The sequence below is a fragment of the Pipistrellus kuhlii genome, unplaced genomic scaffold (assembly GCF_014108245.1).
Source record: "Pipistrellus kuhlii isolate mPipKuh1 unplaced genomic scaffold, mPipKuh1.p scaffold_m20_p_13, whole genome shotgun sequence".
Classification (NCBI taxonomy): Eukaryota; Metazoa; Chordata; class Mammalia; order Chiroptera; family Vespertilionidae; genus Pipistrellus; species Pipistrellus kuhlii.
In genome coordinates, this window is record NW_023425438.1 from 11,082,364 (window position 1) to 11,100,345 (window position 17,982).

The following is a 17,982-nucleotide window of genomic DNA, read 5'->3' on the forward strand; positions in this document are numbered from 1 at the left end:
TCTCCAAATGTTATTCTTTTCCAAAACAGGTCAGACTGGCTGTTCAGAACTAAATTTCTTGCATATGCATGCCATCTGCTGGTACCTTTTGGTAACTCAGATTCTAGCTGATTTTATAATACAAAAACAAATTTTCTTGCCCTGACAGGTGTGGCTCATTTGGTTGGGTGGCATCCTGCCCACGAAGAGGGAGGCTGTTGGTTCCATTCCTGGTCAGGGTTTCAGGCTTGATCCCCATTAGGGGACCTGCAGGAGGCAGCCAATCAGTTTCTCTGCCACATTCATGTTTCTCTCCTCTCTCTTTCTCTCAAAATAAAAAATGTATTTTTAAAACTTTTTTTTTCTTTAGTGTAAACTTCAGGACCACTCAAATGTTTTACTCCTTATGACTTAATTCCTTAAAAATAATCCCAGTTCCATTTTGAAACTCATTTTCTAAAATAGGAGCTAGGACTTAAAAAGGGACTGAAAAACGTAGTCCTTCCGTTATATTGATAGGTTTGGAAAGGCCTCCAGCACCTTTCCATGGACCTAGAGCCTGGGGAAGGGAGAGGGCTTAGCTAGGGACAGAACACACCCACAGAATTATCCCGTGTCCAGAGTAATGCCTCCCCGTGGCCCAGTATTGCCAGGGGATTACCTGGGAAGGTAGTCAGGCAGGCAGTATGCGGTGCCTAATAGCTGGGAGAAGAGGAAATTCTGGAGAACAGACAAGCCAACCTCCTGGCTCTGGGGCACCCGAGTCGGTTTCTTAACCTGTTCTTGTTCCTGAAAGCCGCTGGTTAACCCTCAGAAGCACACACCTCATTAGTAAAACCTGGGCTTTGCTCTGAATATGTTCTTTGAATTAGGTAAAATTTGTCTTTGTACTTTTAGATCCAGAGACAAGAAATGACATCTCTTTAGGGAAAACTGGTAAGAGGATTAAAATGAGATGATTTGGTATATAAACCATTTCTCTCACAAACTTAGTGATATGGAATTTTTGGACTGGAATATGGATTCTGTCTGCTGGAGTCGAAGAATGAATCCGTGGACAGAAGAGGGTATAGCAGACTCACACATGGAGAGGGGAAGAGTCCCTTTTCCTTACAGCTTATAATGGCTGCAGATCCTGGTGCCTTGATACCCCCTCTGGATTGGTCAATAGTCCCTTAGATTGGTTGCTTATAGTAACTCCTGGCCTCAAAGGTGATGGGACATGTGAGGTTCCCTCCCTTCCCCCATCCTTACTGTTTTCCTATTCCCTTTGGGCTTTCTTTTTCTACTTCTGAAGTACTTCCTTCTCTTTATTTTGTAAATACAGACATTTTTCTGTTCCCAGTTCCCTCATTCTATGGAAATGTACCTGTTGCAGCTTTTCAGCTCCCCTATTCCTGGGATCACCAAATCCTTCATGGTACTTTTCGAAGGTATTCTATGCCTAAATATAAATAAATTTTAATTTGGGAAATTGCAATATTTTTAAATAAAGAAGCCATACATTTCACACCCCTTTTAGGATAAGTATCTACCTTAATTTTTTCTATCAGTTCTGCTTTATCTCTAAAACATATCTTCGTATCAGCCAAATAGGAGTTTTTCAGTTTAATCTTGCTCTGTTCCCAATTCACACCATCCCTAGATTAGAAATAAGAATTTGTCAGGCTGGTTTGGCTCAGTGGATGGAGCATTGGCCTGCGGACTGAAGGGTCCCGGGTTCAATTCCAGTCAGGGGCATGTGCATTGGTTGTTGTGCAGGAGGCAGCTGATCGATGTTTCTCTCTCATCGATGTTTCTAGTTCTCTATCCCTCTCCCTTCCTCTCTGTAAAAAAATCAAATTTTTTTTTTAAAGGAAAAAAAAAAAAAAGTTTGAGTTTTACATGGCTCCTGATGGGTAGCTGCTCAGACATGCAATTAGTGGTTATCTGTTTAAACTGTGAGATTTTTTTTATAATTGTGGAAATGAACCATCATAAATATGTCTCTGAATAATTTTTAGAGTCAGTGTTCCCAATCCTGTCCCAGCAAGTTTTAGGTGGACGGATTTAGGTTGGGCTGTGGTCAGACACTACATTTAAACATCCCATATGACTTTTATGAATAGGTAAATTTAAAACAACAGTCATAGCTACACTATTTTTCCCCTCCAATCTCAAAATAGCTTGTCACATTTGTAACTTAAATCATTGCATAATTACTAGCATATTTTTTTACTCACAATATTCACCTTAGGGTCTCTTTTTTTATTTTTATTTTCTAAATATGTTTTATTGATTTTTTACAGAGAGGAAGAGAGAGGGATATACAGTTAGAAACATCGATGAGAGAGAATCATCGATCAGCTGCCTCTTGCACACCCCCTACTGGGGATGTGCCCTAAACCAAGGTACATGCCCTTGACCGGAATCGAACCTGGGACCTTTCAGTCCACAGGCTGACGCTCTAGCCACTGAGCCAAACCGGTTTCGGCTACCTTAGGGTCTCTTTAAATAAAAGCATTCACATTAAGATCAAAACAACTTACAGTCATTGTCACCTAAAACTAAGAGGAGAGATTCTCAAGTCTTCAGAGAAAAAAACAATCTGTACACCATTCAGTAACCTACTTATTTTGCAGTTTACTCACCTGTATTTGGTTAATCTTCCTATCCCAAAGCAAAATCATTTTCTTTAGTGGTTTTCGATCTCAAGTGAATGTGTTGGCTTTTCTGTAAAGAATCCAATCTAACTGTATCTTCCATATTGCTTGCTGTGGTTATCTGCCTGTCACCTAAAAATTAACCTAGCGACATGACTCTTTTGTTGTTTTTGTAGTTGTCAGCATCTGAAGCAAAATAATCTCAGAGGAATTACTATTGGTGAATTCAATATCACCGGTGTAAATTAGGTAGAGTTAACTAAGCCAAAATGCCACCTGGCACCAACTGAAGCCAGCTATAACCATTCAAAGGTATGATGTATGTGTTCATAGATAAAACTAAGACAAGGTGATTACTAGACAAGGACCAGTGGAAAATAAGTAGCAGTATTGCACCAATGCAAGTCAAAATATACTTTATTATAACAGCAAATGCACACAGTGCTATAAGTAAGGCATGCTACTAAGAATCGGCATATAATCAAAGGCCAGTATGAAATGAATGGGAATGAATCTTGTTTCTTAATGTTTGAAGATTTAGTCCACTGTGAAGGAAACACAGAATTTGTGTCCACTTATTTCAAATGCATTATATACCTACTTAATCACATTCCTATGCTTCTAACCAAGAGCCCAAAGGTAAGAAAAATTTAATCTTAACTGTACTGATTCTAATATCAATGACAGATTTTGCTGAGATAAATTTCCTCTCTAGACAAAGACCTATAAATCCAGCACTCAAACATCCATTCAAATTAGCCAATTTCAATGTCATTTACTCTACCGGAAACAAATACCAGATTACTAGAAATGGTTTGAGTAAAGAAACATTTACAGGTTAATAGCTCAAAATGTAAGTTTTTGGCTAAGATTAACACCCTGAGTCAAATTTGATTCCCTTCCACTTAAAGGGATATAGTACAGCTTCAATTTTAACAGCTGAATTTCTTAGGGAAGAGTTAATAAAATAATGCTTATGAGAGCTAGTCCTTTGATGAAACTATTAGGCTCTACAGACCTGTCAAAATCAAAGCAAAACTGAGGACAGGCTGAAATGCTTTGCAGTGCAGTATTTTTAGACAGGCTGCTTCATCTGCCCCCCTTTCAGAACAGATGCAGATGATATGCTTTCTGCATGAATGCACATTGACATTCTGTTCAACTGTTTTCTAAATACAATACTGTAGGGATTTAAACAGTATGCTTTAATTTAAAAAAAGTAGTATCTCATACACAGTCAATTTAGCTTAAGAGATGAAAAGAAACAGTACTATGAAAATTATCAAATACTCTTCTCTTTTAAAGAATGTTTTTTAAAAGCAACACAGGACCAAAAACATTCAACTATTACTTTATTTATATTACTATGCTTAAGTTACATGGAAAGGACAACCAAGCAGTTCTGCCCATTTCAGGAAAAGTTTCCAATCAACACCAATTACGTGGTGACAAGTAACTAGGAATGGTGGCATCTTTGGGTCAAGACTGACAAGGAAGAATGGGCTCTGGTGCTACGGTTCATCTCCAACAAGATTATGGCACAATGGCCAGCACAAGCCATACTAACACTGAACCTTTAGCGCTGGTCACAAATTCGGATCTCTTCTCTGAAGCTACCAAATCAAGTGAAATAAAGTTTTAAAATAAAGCCCAAATTAGTTTAAAAACCATGCTCTTGACACATTTTCCTTGCAAAATTTACATAAAACACATTTTCCCACTCTAATAGCCCAGATTTTTTTTCTCACCTAGCCCACCACGTAGCTGCAGATAAGATTATTCTGCCTCAAGATGTAAAAGTAGGGGGGAAAAATTTAACAGCATCTGCATAATATTCTAACACAGTTGTTGGATGTAAAGTAGAAAACTAAAAAAAGAAAGAAAGGTTCCATCTTAGATTCTCATAACCTCTTGTTCCGCAGTTCATGAATCCGACTCTGTGCTAAGGTGACAGTGTATGTAAGTAGATTTTTGTTTTCAGTGAAGGAGACCTGGGAAAGATGAAGTTATCTCTTTTTCTTCAAGAGTTATCAGACGGTACATGCTCCTCAAAACCCTCACTCTCTCGAACTAGAGCACGTTCCAGGATCACACGGCCTTCCTTATAACGCTGACTGTCTTCAGTGGCAAACTCATAGATCCATCCCAGTTTGCTATTGCAGTTTTTACAGCTCACATCTCGAACCATGTGGCGGCCAGTAAGCATGACCCGGTCTTGAACTTCACTGTACTGCAGGTTAACTACCTAAGAAACGTGAAAACAAAATTGCAAAAGCAAGTAAATTATTTGCCAAAAAGTACATAATACTTGGTTGGTGCAGTTAACAGCAAATTCAGAAAAGCAAATAGTTACTTTATCAGACGTACAACACCCCTTCTCAAGAGCTATTTTTAGAAGCTGCTGGGACAGGTAAACACCTGGAATTGCACTGTATTGAACATCTAATGAGATCACACATTAATGTACTAGTCCAAGCCATACTATAAATACTAAGTTGAAGTGAAGAGTCCTTGACTTGGATACATACATTATAGGGTTGTGTCTAATTGTTATTATTCACTATTCAATGATGAGTGCAAAACAAGGCTACCAATGTAAAAGACCTCATACACAAGAGGTATTAAAAGTTTACTAAATTTGTTTCTGAAAATACGTTTTATATACAGACTACGATAAGCCAACTATAGACCATACACGGCAACACATCATTTTCAAGTGAGTTAAAAGAATCTGTGAAGAATTTCCAATGATTCTGAATACACTATACTTTACTTTCCTGTAAAGGGCCAGATAATAAATATTTTTGGCTTTGAGGTCAATATGTTCTTCATTGTAACTATTTAGCCTGCTGTTATAGCACAAAGTAGCCATAGTTAACACATAAATGAATGAGCATGGCTGAGGCGCATTAAATTTTTAAAACACACACACACACACACACACACACGGGAGCTGGCCTGCTGTGGTGTGCCAGCTCTTGCCCTATATCCAAATAAAGCTCAAGGAGTATAAACTACCAATTCTTTGAGAGAAAAACTTGTTCCTGAATTGAACAGAGGGGTGTCCATTGGGGAAGTTTAGATGACCGTCTAAGAGCTATGCCTTTGCCCTAGTTCTGTTCCTTAGCCTAAAAGACTTGGAAATCCAACCTCACTAGTACACATTAGACTCCAGGAGGCAGATATCACATCAACTAATTTCAAAGAAGTCAGAAATTAAGAGAAGCAGATAGATTAGACATTTGTTTGTAAATCAGGAAACTTCCTGTTGGCAAACCTATGTAATAAACAAAATCAGAATCAGAGGGATGACTGGTGAGCATTAAATTAGGGCAAGGGAAGTTGATTAGATGATTCTTATTCATTTGCATTGTCAAGCTATCTCCTTATAAAGAGAAATCAGTGACAGGAATATGGGGATGTCTCAGTCCCTTCCTTTCATAGTCTATGAAGTCCCTACTAAATTCTTACACGAATGTTTTCTGAATGGAGATTACCCTTCTTATTATAACTGTCTTTCAACTTCCAATTTAAAAAATCACATTTAGTAATACCTTCCTAAGGTCCACTCAAAGACAAGTTAGTGGGTAATAATTTCTATAGATTGCAGCTCTCATTCTTAAGCCTTCCTGGTATCTCCAAGTTCTGAGGAGTATTCTGGAACTACTGCCAAACATATCTACCACTTGACCCACTTAGGAAATGAAACTGATTTTCCCACAAACCTTGTTAAAAAGAAACGCTCTGCCAGTGGCACCTGTGAATCGAGTGGAGATGAGTTCTGAGCGGTTGGTCAGAATCGTATCGCAGTTTGCACAAGAAAACAGACGGGTACCACCAATGTGATCAAGGAAAATTCTGCCCATTTTTATAGTTGAAGTTCTAAAAAACCTAGGAGAAATGGAAAGGGACAATAAATGCATTATGATTTAAAAAATTGTTAGTATCTACTTAGTGGGGGTCACAGAAAACCATTTATGTATGCGATCTCTGTTTTATAACATTCAATATGTGAAATAGCTAACCGAACAAAAGGATCTAAAGTTCATGCACTGAACCAAGATATTGGCACATGCAATCTAAGAATATTTTAAAGAAAAAAGGAATGTTTTAGAAGCAGTAATCCAAGGAACTAAGCATGCTTAGGCAGAAAAATAAATGGTATCACTGCTCTTTTGGTTGGTAGATATAAAAAAAAAAAGAATGTGGAATATCAGAAATGGAATGATGAAAAGCACAAATAGAGAGGTGAGAAAAAAAGGTTTGGCTTAAATGTTAGGTATACATTGTGAGTATGGGTAATTTGGCAAAAGACTTGTGGAACATTGAGTGAGATGATCAGATACTAGTAGAAAAAGGGGCAATCACAAAACAAGCGGGTTTCTGATCATCAAATGTATCTACAACCATGTAAGGGTGATGGCACCAATATTATATTATACATGCCCTTGACCCGGAATCGAACCCGGGACCTTTCAGTCCACAGGCCGATGCTCTATCCACTGAGCCAAACCGGTCACAGTACCAGTTTTATTCTTAATAAAAAAACAGTTGAGTTGCCACTTAAGATTTGAGAGATTTCATTGAAGAACCTGTTTTGGGGGGCTTTTTTTTTTTTTTTTTTTTTTTTAAAATGGGGAGACCTGGCAACATGGGCAGATATTCATGTAGAGCAACAACCAACTAAAGTTGAGAGGTAGCTGCAACTTTATACCTCTCATTGCATTTTTTCAATCTCCATCCTACATCACATAATTACTTCACCTTTAACACGTTTGAGTTTAAGAATCTATCTCTATAAAACCCTAATATGCAAATAGACCAAAGAGTGGAACAACCAACCAACCAGTCGCTGTGATGAGCGCTGACCACCAGGGGGCAGAGTGGGGAACGTGGTAGGCGTCAGCTGAAGCGGGATGGTGGGGCTGCACACCAGCCCAAGGAGGGGCACTGGTCACTGTCATTGGAGAGAGCCTCTAGTGATTACTGAAAATTCTTTGCTCCTGCACTCTGCAGTCCTACCTGGCACTCCCACCCACTGCTGGCCCCGATCACCCCTGTGGGCTTTTCCACCTCCCCCTGCTCCTGAGAAGTGATTGGGGCAGCAGTTGCCAGTTGCACCCACTCATTGCTCCACACTGTCAGCAGGTGTGAGCAGGGCTGGCACCATCAGTGCATGGGAGCTGTGGCAGTGGCAGTGGGGCTGCCAGCAGACAGGGGACTGGGGCTGGGCACAGAGGATGGGCCAAGACCCACCACTGTGCCCACCGCAGCCTCGTGGCCCACAGTTCCTTTCAAGGTGCACCAATTTGTGCATTGGGCCCCTAATCTTGATATAAACAAATCATTCATCAATCCTGTGAGCAGTTGATTTTGGTAGTTTCTTACCACTGGTCCTTTACAGAAAATAATCAACAGCAAGGTTTTATAGTCTCACCTTTCAGGACATAGTCTTCATGTTATCATAATCAGCAAGTTAATAATAATAAAGGGAAGAGGAGAGGCCAGACTTTATAAGCATGGTTACCTGGGAACTTTCACCAAGAAGCAACAGCTTCACAAAGAATTATTCCTCTAAAGGGATTAACACCCCTCCCTTCCCCCATCCAGTACCAATGGTTGGGGCAAGATAGGGGAGATAGCACAGTAGAAGTCAAGATGATGTAGGGAAGGTGCTTGCCTGTCAGGAAATTCGTTTCCTGTCACTCAAGAACTCCACTTTCACTGATAACACTCAGATTCTATATTTCTTTGAATACTAGTATTTAGCTTCCAGCGTGGGTTTCTGAAAGTGAATTTATTAAAGTCAATTTTCCTTCAAAATAAAAAATAAAATGTTGTGATTTATTTCAACCATAATGCAGGAGAAACTAGATGTTTTTGAACTGACCATGGCTAATACAATGCTACTATGGAAAAGGTACTGGATTTCAAAATGAACTTTCCCTATGCCTTCTGCCTACAACATTCTACCTTTGGTTCAAAATTACAATATAGCTGTGACCATTTGCTACTGGATACAAGCAAATTCTTTATTCATCCGTGGGGTAAACAGATTTAACATGCTTTCTTCTCTCTCCCTGCTTCAAATTCCATCTATTTTTTATTCTTCTACCCAAGTATTTTTACTCTATTAAATTATGATTCATTACCAAGACCAAAAATATTAGTGCAGAATCACCATTCCTAATTGTGGTTGCCATTTATAGTCATACACTCATACACTCATACACACACACACACACACACACATTATGTATATATGCAAAATGTAGTTTTTATTTTATTTATTGAATAAAACTACAAAATTTAGTTTTCATAAGAAAACTGTTCTTTTTTGCCAAGAGATAAGCTAGAATGCCATGGAATCTAGCAAGAGCAAGCAAACACTACTTGCTGTCAAAGCTCTTGAGAAGAAAACCTCAGTAGGGTCATTAGATTCCAAGTGTTAACCCTTAGCTTTGCAGATAGAAACACAGCTCACTACTGACTTACACTACCCAAACTCTCAAGAGGCTACCATCAATCAGTATGCCACTTGACTATTTAAGACATAATACCTGAATCAGACTTCTCTGAACCTGGATGATATGCTGAACTCTTCCTTGGGCCTAATGATTTAGTATCTACACTGTATGGGACACTGCCTCTGGTATTTTACATACTTAATCTCAACAATTTCTAAAGTAGGCATTTATTACCTCACTTTTGTAGAGGAATAAAGATTATATGGCTGATATCTGAACTACATCTTGCTCCAGTTCTTTCACTCCACTCACGAGCGACCCTCGAGGACTGCCAGATTCGTAACCTTTCTCCCTCAGATTTATCACATACCCCTCCTGCCTCCATGCTGATCCTGTATCCCTATCTTGGTTGGTGGTAATTCCAATCACACACTCTCCTAAATTAAAAACTCTGGCAAATTCTTGGGAGAAATTGCAAAATCGACAATACCTCCTAAATTACTTTGAGATTTTACCTCCCTCAACAATGTCTTAATTCAAATTCTCATTACTTCTAGATAAACGTGGAGTATATTATTAAATTCACCATACAATCACAGGTCTCACTTGCATTTGTGCTAAATTAGTACGTGCTACATGGTACTTTATAAGGTATGTCCTTTATAAGGTATGCCTTTTGCTCAAGGGCACATGCCCAGGTTGCAGGCTCAAGGCAATCAATCCATGAATCTCTCTTATCATTGATGTCTCAATTTCTGTGTCCATCTCCCTTCCTCCTGAAATCAATAAAAATATATAAATAAAATAAATTAAAAATATGCTTAGAAATCCATGGAAGTGTGTCCAGGAATATATTAAAATATGCATGGACTATATATAGCCTCCTAGTTTGAATCCCAAGACAATAAAACAATTTTCTAAAAGACTTTTTTAAATTGAGATTTAAATTTTTAGAGCAGTTATAGGTTCAGAGCAAATTAGGGTAGGTTTCCTATATATCCCCTGCTCCATACATGCATAGTCTCCCTCATTATCAATATCCCCCTCAGAATGGTCCATCTATTACAATTAATGAACCTACACCAAGCATGTCGAACTCAAAGGATAACACAGGCCAAATAAACTAGGGTGGGCCGCAAAAAAAAACAAAAACAAACAAACAAACAAAACTCTTCAATTTTCATAGAAACGTAGGTTTATTTCAAGAGACATGCTGAATACAAAACACTTAAACAGGTAATTTTTCATATAAAATATTACGTTAATAAAAATTATTTTATCTTGAACATTAACTTACCTGACACTGAATAACTGCACAAAGTGGAACACAAACAAACCCTTTTTTTTTCTTGTTCTCGGAAAGTGAAATATTTCCTGTTGCACACAACAAGTCAGTACAAGACTAATGATGTGGCAAACGGCTGCTAAAATACTAGCTGTTAGTTTTAGTGGAGAGAAATGGTGCCAACGTTGTAGTTTCTTATTAATAATTATGTATAACAGGATATTGTAAAAATTAAGTTTCTTACATATTGTCTTATTGGCGGGGCTACAAAAATATTCATTGTGGCCCTCGACTTTGACATGCTTGCTCTACATCCTCATTAGCATTTGGTGTTGTCAGTGTTCTGGTGTTGACCATTCTATTAGGTGTGTAGTGGTATCTCATTTTTAATTCACGTTTCTCTGATTACATATAATGTGGGGCATCATTTCATATGCTGTTTGGTGAGATATCTGTCAAGTTCTCTTACCCATTTTTTAAACAGGTTTCCTTATTTTTATTTTTTTGGTTTATTTTTATATTGTAGTCCCTTAGAAGGTATGCCTTTTGCAAATATTTTCTCCCAGTCTGTGGCCTGTCTTTCATTATCTTAACATTGTCTTTCACAGAGCAGTTTTAAATTTTAATAAAGTCAAGCTTACCAATTATTTCTTTCATCGATCATGCCATTGGCGTTACATTTAAAGTCACTGCTGTACCCATGACCATGTAGGTTTTCTCTTATGTTCTAGTTTTATTTTTTTTTTCATTTAGTCCCGTGATCCATTTTGAATTAATTTTTTTGAAGGAGGTGTAAGGTCTGTGTCAAGATTCATTTTTTTGCATGTGGATACACAGCTGTCCCACACCATTTAGTAAAAAGGCTATCTTTGCTCCACTGTATTGCCCTGCTTCTCTGTCAAAGATCAGATTACTGTTATTTCTGTGGGTCTATCGATACTTCTGTTGATCCTTGAACCTGAATGCCAACCAAATTTACTTTTGTCTGGGAAAGGCTGCCTGCTTTCTAAATGAAAGGGTCTTTCACTGTCTGAACAGATTTTTAAGCAGGGGATGTTGGTATACTTTCTGTCAATGGCTAGGTAGTGAATATTGTAATCTTCGTAAACCATAAGGTTTCAGTTACACTACTCAAACTCTTCCATTGTAGTGAGAGAGTAGCCATTATAAATAAATGTGTGTGTGTTTGTGTCCCAATAAAACTTTAAGACACTGGAAATTAAATTTCATATAATTTTCATGTGAAACAGAATAGTCTTTTGATTTTTTTTTTCCTCCCCCTACCATTTAAAAGTTTAAAATTCTTAGCTGTGGGCAATACAGAAACAAGTGGTGAACTGCATTTTGCCCACAGGCCTTAGTTTGCTGGTAAATTTGATAAAGCAATGACTCAGACAATAAGCTACCATAATTTTGTGTGTGTGTGTGTGTGTGTGTGTGTGAATACCACTAATGAAAGTGGAATTTGCAATTAAAAGATAAAATTTATACTAGCATCCAAAAAACTGAAATACTTAAGTATAAATCTCACAAAATGTGTACAAGATCTATATAAGGAAAAACATAAAACTAATTAATGAAATCAAGAATAAATAAATGGAGAGAGATTTCATGTTCATGATAGGAAGAATCAATGTTGTCAAGATGTCAGTTTTTCCTAAGTTGATTTGTAGATTCAATGTAGTCATAATCAAAAGCCCAACACTTTACCTTGTGAATATTAACAAACTGCTTCTAAAATTTCTGTAGAGAGGCAAAAGACTCAAGAGTAGTCAACACAGTATTGAAGGAAAAGAATAAAATAGGAAGACTTGACACTACCTGACTTCTAGACTAGCTATAAAGTGATAGTGATCAAGATTGTATGGTTTGAGCAAAAGAATAAGACAAATATTAATAAATTGTTCACAAAAAACAATTTCCAATCAATTGCGTGCACTTGGCAAAGTCCAAAAGTTTGGAAAATGGGTTCCTCATGAGTTGACCGACAACAACCATAATCAAAAAGTCACAATTTGCAGCTCGCTCCTCTCTCGTCAAAACTGTTTGCCGTTTTTAGAGCAAATTGTTACCGGAGATGAAAAATGGGTGCTGTATGTTAATTTGAAAAGGCGGCCTCAATGGTTGGACAAAAATGAGGCTCCACAGCCCACGCCAAAACCTGACTTGCATGCGAAAAAAGTGATGTTGTGTGTTTGGTGGAATTTTAAAGGAATTCTTCATTATGAACTTTTAACATCTACCCAAACCATTACAAGTGCAGTGTATAGTGCCCAATTGGAAAGATTAGTCCAAGCTTTAAGAGAAAAAGAACCCGCGTTGATTAATCGGAAGGGCGTAATTCTTCACCACGATAACGCACGACTGCATACTGCAAGAATCACTGCTGAGAAACTGCGCCAGTTGGAATGGGAAGTTCTCCCTCAACCTGCATATTCTCCTGATATTGCCCCTTCTGATTACCATTTGTTTCGTTCTTTGCAAAACTTTCTTCTTGGAAAAAAATTTAATAATGAAGAATGCCTCAAAAATGCATTGACCGAATTTTTTGCATCAAAATCACAAGAATTTTACAACAGAGGGATTACAATGCTTCCTGAGCATTGGGCACAAGTAGTAGAAAACAACGGCAACTATATTGTTGATTAAATTTTGTTGTATTGTTTAAATAAATTCGATTTAAAAAAGTATTAGAAAACGACATTAATTATTACTAGACCTAATAGCTCAGTTAGTTGAACTCTTGAGTTAAGACTGCCCAAGTTCAAATCTCAGTTTTGTCTCTTAAAAGCCGTGTAAACTTTGGGGAATGTATCTTCCCCTTCCTTTCCTGTAAAATGGAACAGCAGTATCCACCTGAGTTGTGAGAACTGGAGAGCAATACACTCTTAGAACAGTGCCTGGCACTAAGCAAATGTTAAATATAGGTTAATCTAGTAAAATAGATTACCTTCTTCACATTTCTCATCCCACTTTCCTCTCCTATTACAGATAAAGAAAGCAGGGCTCAGAAAGGATATAAAACAAATAATTGACTGGCTTCATCTCCTGTTAATTCCTGAAAAGCTAAGTGACCAGGTGACAGAAATTACAAGGAGTAAAGTTAGAAACCTTCTGCAGCATCTCAAATTATTATTGTCACAGTGCTAGGTCTTAAAACATAGGTACTCGCCCTCCCTGTAATTAATAATCCAATTCGGATTCAACTCAGGCAAGAAGAATGGGAGGCAGCACATTCCAGCCCTAAAAATACCGGGAAGAATAGGTTTTGATTTGCATCTCTAAGGACCTACTTCACAGATAGACTTTTCAAAGACCACAGAAAACACAAACCACCAGAACTGGGAGGGGCTCTTCTGCTCACCAGAAGGTGGTGGGGGTGGGGGGCAAATGCAGGATACAAGCCTCACCTGCAGGAAACCTAGTACAGAACAGGTTAAAGGAATCTGCTAGTCAGGGGAGCTTGTTTTGCAAATGATTCAGCTAAAATGGAAACATGATGAAGCATGCTTATATTTCTGGTTTTGAATCTCTCTCTCCAAAACAAAGAAAGGAACAAAACCCAAGGAACTTTTAACAGTGTTGGGTTGATTACTATCATCAATATTTAATGTTATTGTAATCTCATTATTTTCATAGTGATTTGTGACCAAATTCTATTGAAAAGCTACAAAGGAAAATAAGTTTTATCCACAAAACCAATTTTTGTACAAAATACTCACCAACTCAAGGTTTCAGTTACACAAGAAAGCTGTGCTTTCTTTTTTAATTCTTTCGCAATACCTGACCAGTTTCTTTTGCTATGTCAAATGATTTTTCTGGTTGTGGAATCAGGTCTCCATTTGACTGTAACATTTATATTTTTGTTCTATATCCTCAAATAATGTATTTGTTGTTAAATGTTTTTCAAGCTTACTGTATTTCTATAACACTTTTTGTTTAGTCATCACTGGAAAATAGACTAGTCATGTAACTCAGTGAGTCATCTAAACAATCCAAGTTGGTAACCTCCTCAGTCTTTTGCCAAGACAAATTGAAAATCTCTCATTTGTTGAGATGCAATACCATGAGTCAAAACAGTCTCAAACTGAATAGGCTGGAGTATAGCTTAACTATCTGGTTTCCTGATACAGGTGTCAAGTAGCAAGTTCATGTCATAGCTAAGATCAGTTCCTACCATGCCCAGATATTACTACACAGGATTAACCAGAGAAACTGGAATTGATTTACATAGTCACTTAAGATACTTTATAACTGAAAATGGCATTTTGAGCATAAATATACTAGGACTATCTTCACAACTCATGATTATATTTAGGACTAGCTTCATGTCTCATGAACTGTTTTGGAGGCTGATAGCTAAAGCTCTTATTTTCGTAATAATTTTGGCCTTATTTCGTTTTCCCTTTTATTGCTTCTAAACGTTTTTTGTTTTTTTTCTTTCCTCTACTACCACTTAAGCAGAGCAAAAGAAAAGGGAAATAGGTCTAGGGATAAGTCCTCAATGATCTAACCAGATATTATTTTAGTAAAACTCACACGGATTTTACTAATATTTTTAGGAAAGTTGTTAAAATCTAATTCACTTCAGTTCCCTTGTATAGAGTTAAATAATTTACTTGAGCACATTTTGTCATCTCCCTTTCCTAGAGATAAGATGGTTCCTAGAGATAATCACTAAAAAAAAAACACTAAAAGTCAACCAGTTGGCCTGTATTGGGCACTGAGCTGGGTGAGGACACCCTCCAATAAGATAGATATCAATCCTTTCCAAGGAGCTAAGTCTACCTGGTGTTTCAGTGTATACCCATAAAGATAATGGGATATTTGGAAAATATTTTGTGTGCCAAATTGCACCAGCTCCACCTTCTCACTATTTGTACATACTCTAAGCCTTTGTTTTTGCTCCTAGGCCTCTGTTTGCCTAATAGCAACCCAAAGACTCTTCATCTTCTGGGTCTAATCAATACCAACCCACTTCAGAATGCTTCCAAACTCACCTTACTTCATCTCTCACCACCCTATTTCTGATCTCTCATAACACTCATTTCATAATTTACTAATATTTAACTTTGCATTGTTACTGTCCTTTGCCTACGAATCTTCACTAAAACTGTTAGTTTTAAGAGAAACAATTCTAAATGTTTTGTAATTTCCTTCTTACCTAACATAGTCCAAGTATGCAGTAAACTTTTAGGAAAAGAATACACCAAGACACGTCCCATCTGGCATAAATATGTGCCCTGGAAACAACTTTCATGCATTTTGACCCGTCTGTGTTGGAAAGCAGCTAAAACACTTCATATGTGGGGGTGTGTGTGTGTGTGGGGGGGGAGCCAATATCCTATTACCCTGTTCCTTCACCAGCGAGTCTAATTTTTTAAAAAACACCACGGTTAGCCTGAGGTTACTTCAGGTTTTCCATCTGCCAAGGGGACCTGGAATAAAAATCCTCAGATTACCCACAGGGCTGTGTAAACAGAAAACAAATGAAAAATAAATGAGCCGCACACTTTCCAGCCTCTCCCTCCAAGGGGAGGATTCATAGGTGGTGTCGGGCTTAAACAGATCTCTGTGGTAGCTCCGTTTCCAACTCTCCTGCTCGTAACACTCCTAGTCCCAGTCCCACCTACCTAACACAGGGGCGGAGAACGGAGGGGCTGCAGGCGCGCGCCCCCCTCGTGCCAGCGAGGAGGAAGGACGCGCGGGGCCCCGGGCCGCCGCCGCCGAGTTCTTAAAGGCCCAGCGCCGCCCAGGCCCCGCCGGCGGCGCCCGCAGCCCACGGCCCCGGCTGCGCCCAGCTGATTGCGGGCACGTGACGCCGCCGGCCAATAGGGAGGGGCCGGGGCGCGGCGCCGCGGGGCCTTCCGCGAACAACAAACACCGCGGCCGACAGCTGAGCGGGCGGCGGCGCGGGACCCCGGCCGCGCCCCCCGGCTCTCCCCCAGCCACCCGCGCCGGCCGGGGCCTCTGCCCTCGCCCGGGAGCAAACGTCCACCCCGCGGGGCAGGAAAAACAAAAGCCAAGGCCGCCGTCCGCCCGCGGCAATGCCAGTCTGCCACGGCCGCGGTCCTTTCACAGGATAGGCCTCGCCCGGCGTCGTCCCGGCGGCCACACCGCTCGGGGCCGAGTTCGCACTGCGCTTCGGGGCCGAGGGTGCGCCGAGGCGGCGGGCCTCCCGCCTCCCGTCTCCCACCTCCGGCCTCCCGCCGCGGCGCCAAGTTCGGGGCTCGCCCCCCAGACTGCGGCGGGGTCGCGGCCCGTGGGGGCGGGGCAGCCGAGGGGGCCGACATCGCGGGCTAAAGTGCCCGGGAGGAGCCGCGGGAGGCCTCGGCCTCGACGAGCGGGGACTCCGAGGCGGCGTCGGGGGGGGATAATGGCTGGAACGGGAGGGCGGGCGCCGAGCTGAGGGGTCGCGGCCGTGGCGGTCGCGCCGGTCGTCCGGCTGCGCGGCGGGGGCGGGCCGACGGCAGCTGCGGCGCTCGGGCCTCACAAAGAAGAAACAGTTCAGTTCGCCGGCCCCGCAGCCCCGGGCCGGGGTCCGCCCTTAAGGGGCCCGGGGGCCGGGGGCGGCTCGCTGGGACCCTGGGGGTAGCGCGACGAGGAAGAGGCACTTCCTGCCTGGGCCCCCGCCCCGGACTGATTCGAAGCCGCCGCCGACTGAGGTGGTTCCCCACAGGGCTCCGAGCCCAAGCCCCCGCCCGTCTTACCCCGAGCGGCTGTGGGATCCGCGGCTGCCTGCGGCGGCTCGTCCTCCGGAGCTGGGATGAAGCCCTCGGCCTCCCTAGTTTCTAGGTTTAGTCAGGCCCGGGCCTTCGCCCCGCCTCTCCCTGGTAGGGCCTCGGTGTCAATCACCCGGCGTAACCCCGCCCCTTTAAGCAGTCGGTGATCTCGATTGGCCCAGGACGTCCTTCACTTCTAGGCACCGCCTCCTCCCGAGGACCCTGCCTCCTTCCGCTGGGCCACGCCCCTTCCCTGGTCCACCCAACGCCCTCCTCCAGCTCCCCTCCGCGTCGCTACCAACCCCTCCTGGAGGCTGCAGGCTCCGGGCAGGCTCCCGGCAGCTCGCCCCGCCCCTGACCCCCACACCTGGACTCGTACAGCCAATCAAAGAGGAGAACTCTGCCCCCCTTTCCAGAGGTGTCCAATGGGAAGAGGCTTAGGATCCACCTCCCCTTCCCAGCTGAGAGCGCACAACACAGCGTCCACGTGAGTCAGCTTCTTAAAGGAGACTTGGCCTTTCTAATTGCAGCAGCAGCTGTGAGACCTGGGGTGTCATCAGCGTCACCAGGTGCTGGCTTCCTGAGATCTAGCGATGACGAATGAAAACAGGCTGTTTTCTGGGCAAAGGAGGTACCTTAGGTAGTTAACACGCACCATATGTAATTTATTTGAGATTGTTTATTCCTGCCACTCCTTATGGAGGGCCATTTTTTGAATATACAAACTCCAATCTCTTTTGAGGAACTCCTGAAGAGTATCTATGGAAAAAAAATATTTTTCAAGTGTGCACAGATTTGTTTACAACTCCTTGAGTTTTTGCTTGGTGGTAAACGTGATTATAAAAAAAAAAAAAAAAAAAGATGAAAATATTGAGTCTCTGTGTGGA

At 41.0% G+C, this 17,982-nt stretch overlaps 1 protein-coding gene across 2 annotated transcripts; it reads right to left on the reverse strand.

Moving 5' to 3' along the window:
• Positions 1–3,020: 3,020 nt before the first annotated feature.
• Positions 3,021–17,233, reverse strand: YPEL5 (yippee like 5). 2 transcript variants are annotated; one of them, XM_036434867.2, is made up of 3 exons: positions 17,083–17,233; positions 6,347–6,510; positions 3,021–4,866 (listed from the first exon to the last, which is right to left on the reverse strand). In XM_036434867.2, the coding sequence occupies exons 2-3, from the start codon at positions 6,485–6,487 to the stop codon at positions 4,642–4,644; spliced, it is 366 nt and encodes a 121-aa protein (XP_036290760.1). In that variant the 5' UTR covers positions 6,488–6,510; positions 17,083–17,233; the 3' UTR covers positions 3,021–4,641. The 2 variants fall into 2 exon arrangements, with proteins under 2 accessions (XP_036290760.1, XP_045436522.1); XM_045580566.1 differs by lacking the exon at positions 17,083–17,233 and adding an exon at positions 16,014–16,033 and having other exon boundaries at positions 6,347–6,512.
• Between the last annotated feature and the right edge of the window lie 749 nt (positions 17,234–17,982).

Bases quoted from the DNA above. Each gene is read 5' to 3' on its own strand.
- YPEL5 (XM_036434867.2), bottom strand. From the start codon at position 6,487: ATGGGCAGAATTTTCCTTGATCACATTGGTGGTACCCGTCTGTTTTCT. The intron at 4,867-6,346 runs GTTTGTGGGAAA...CACGTTTCTTAG, and splicing joins GAGCGTTTCTTTTTAACAAG to GTAGTTAACCTGCAGTACAG.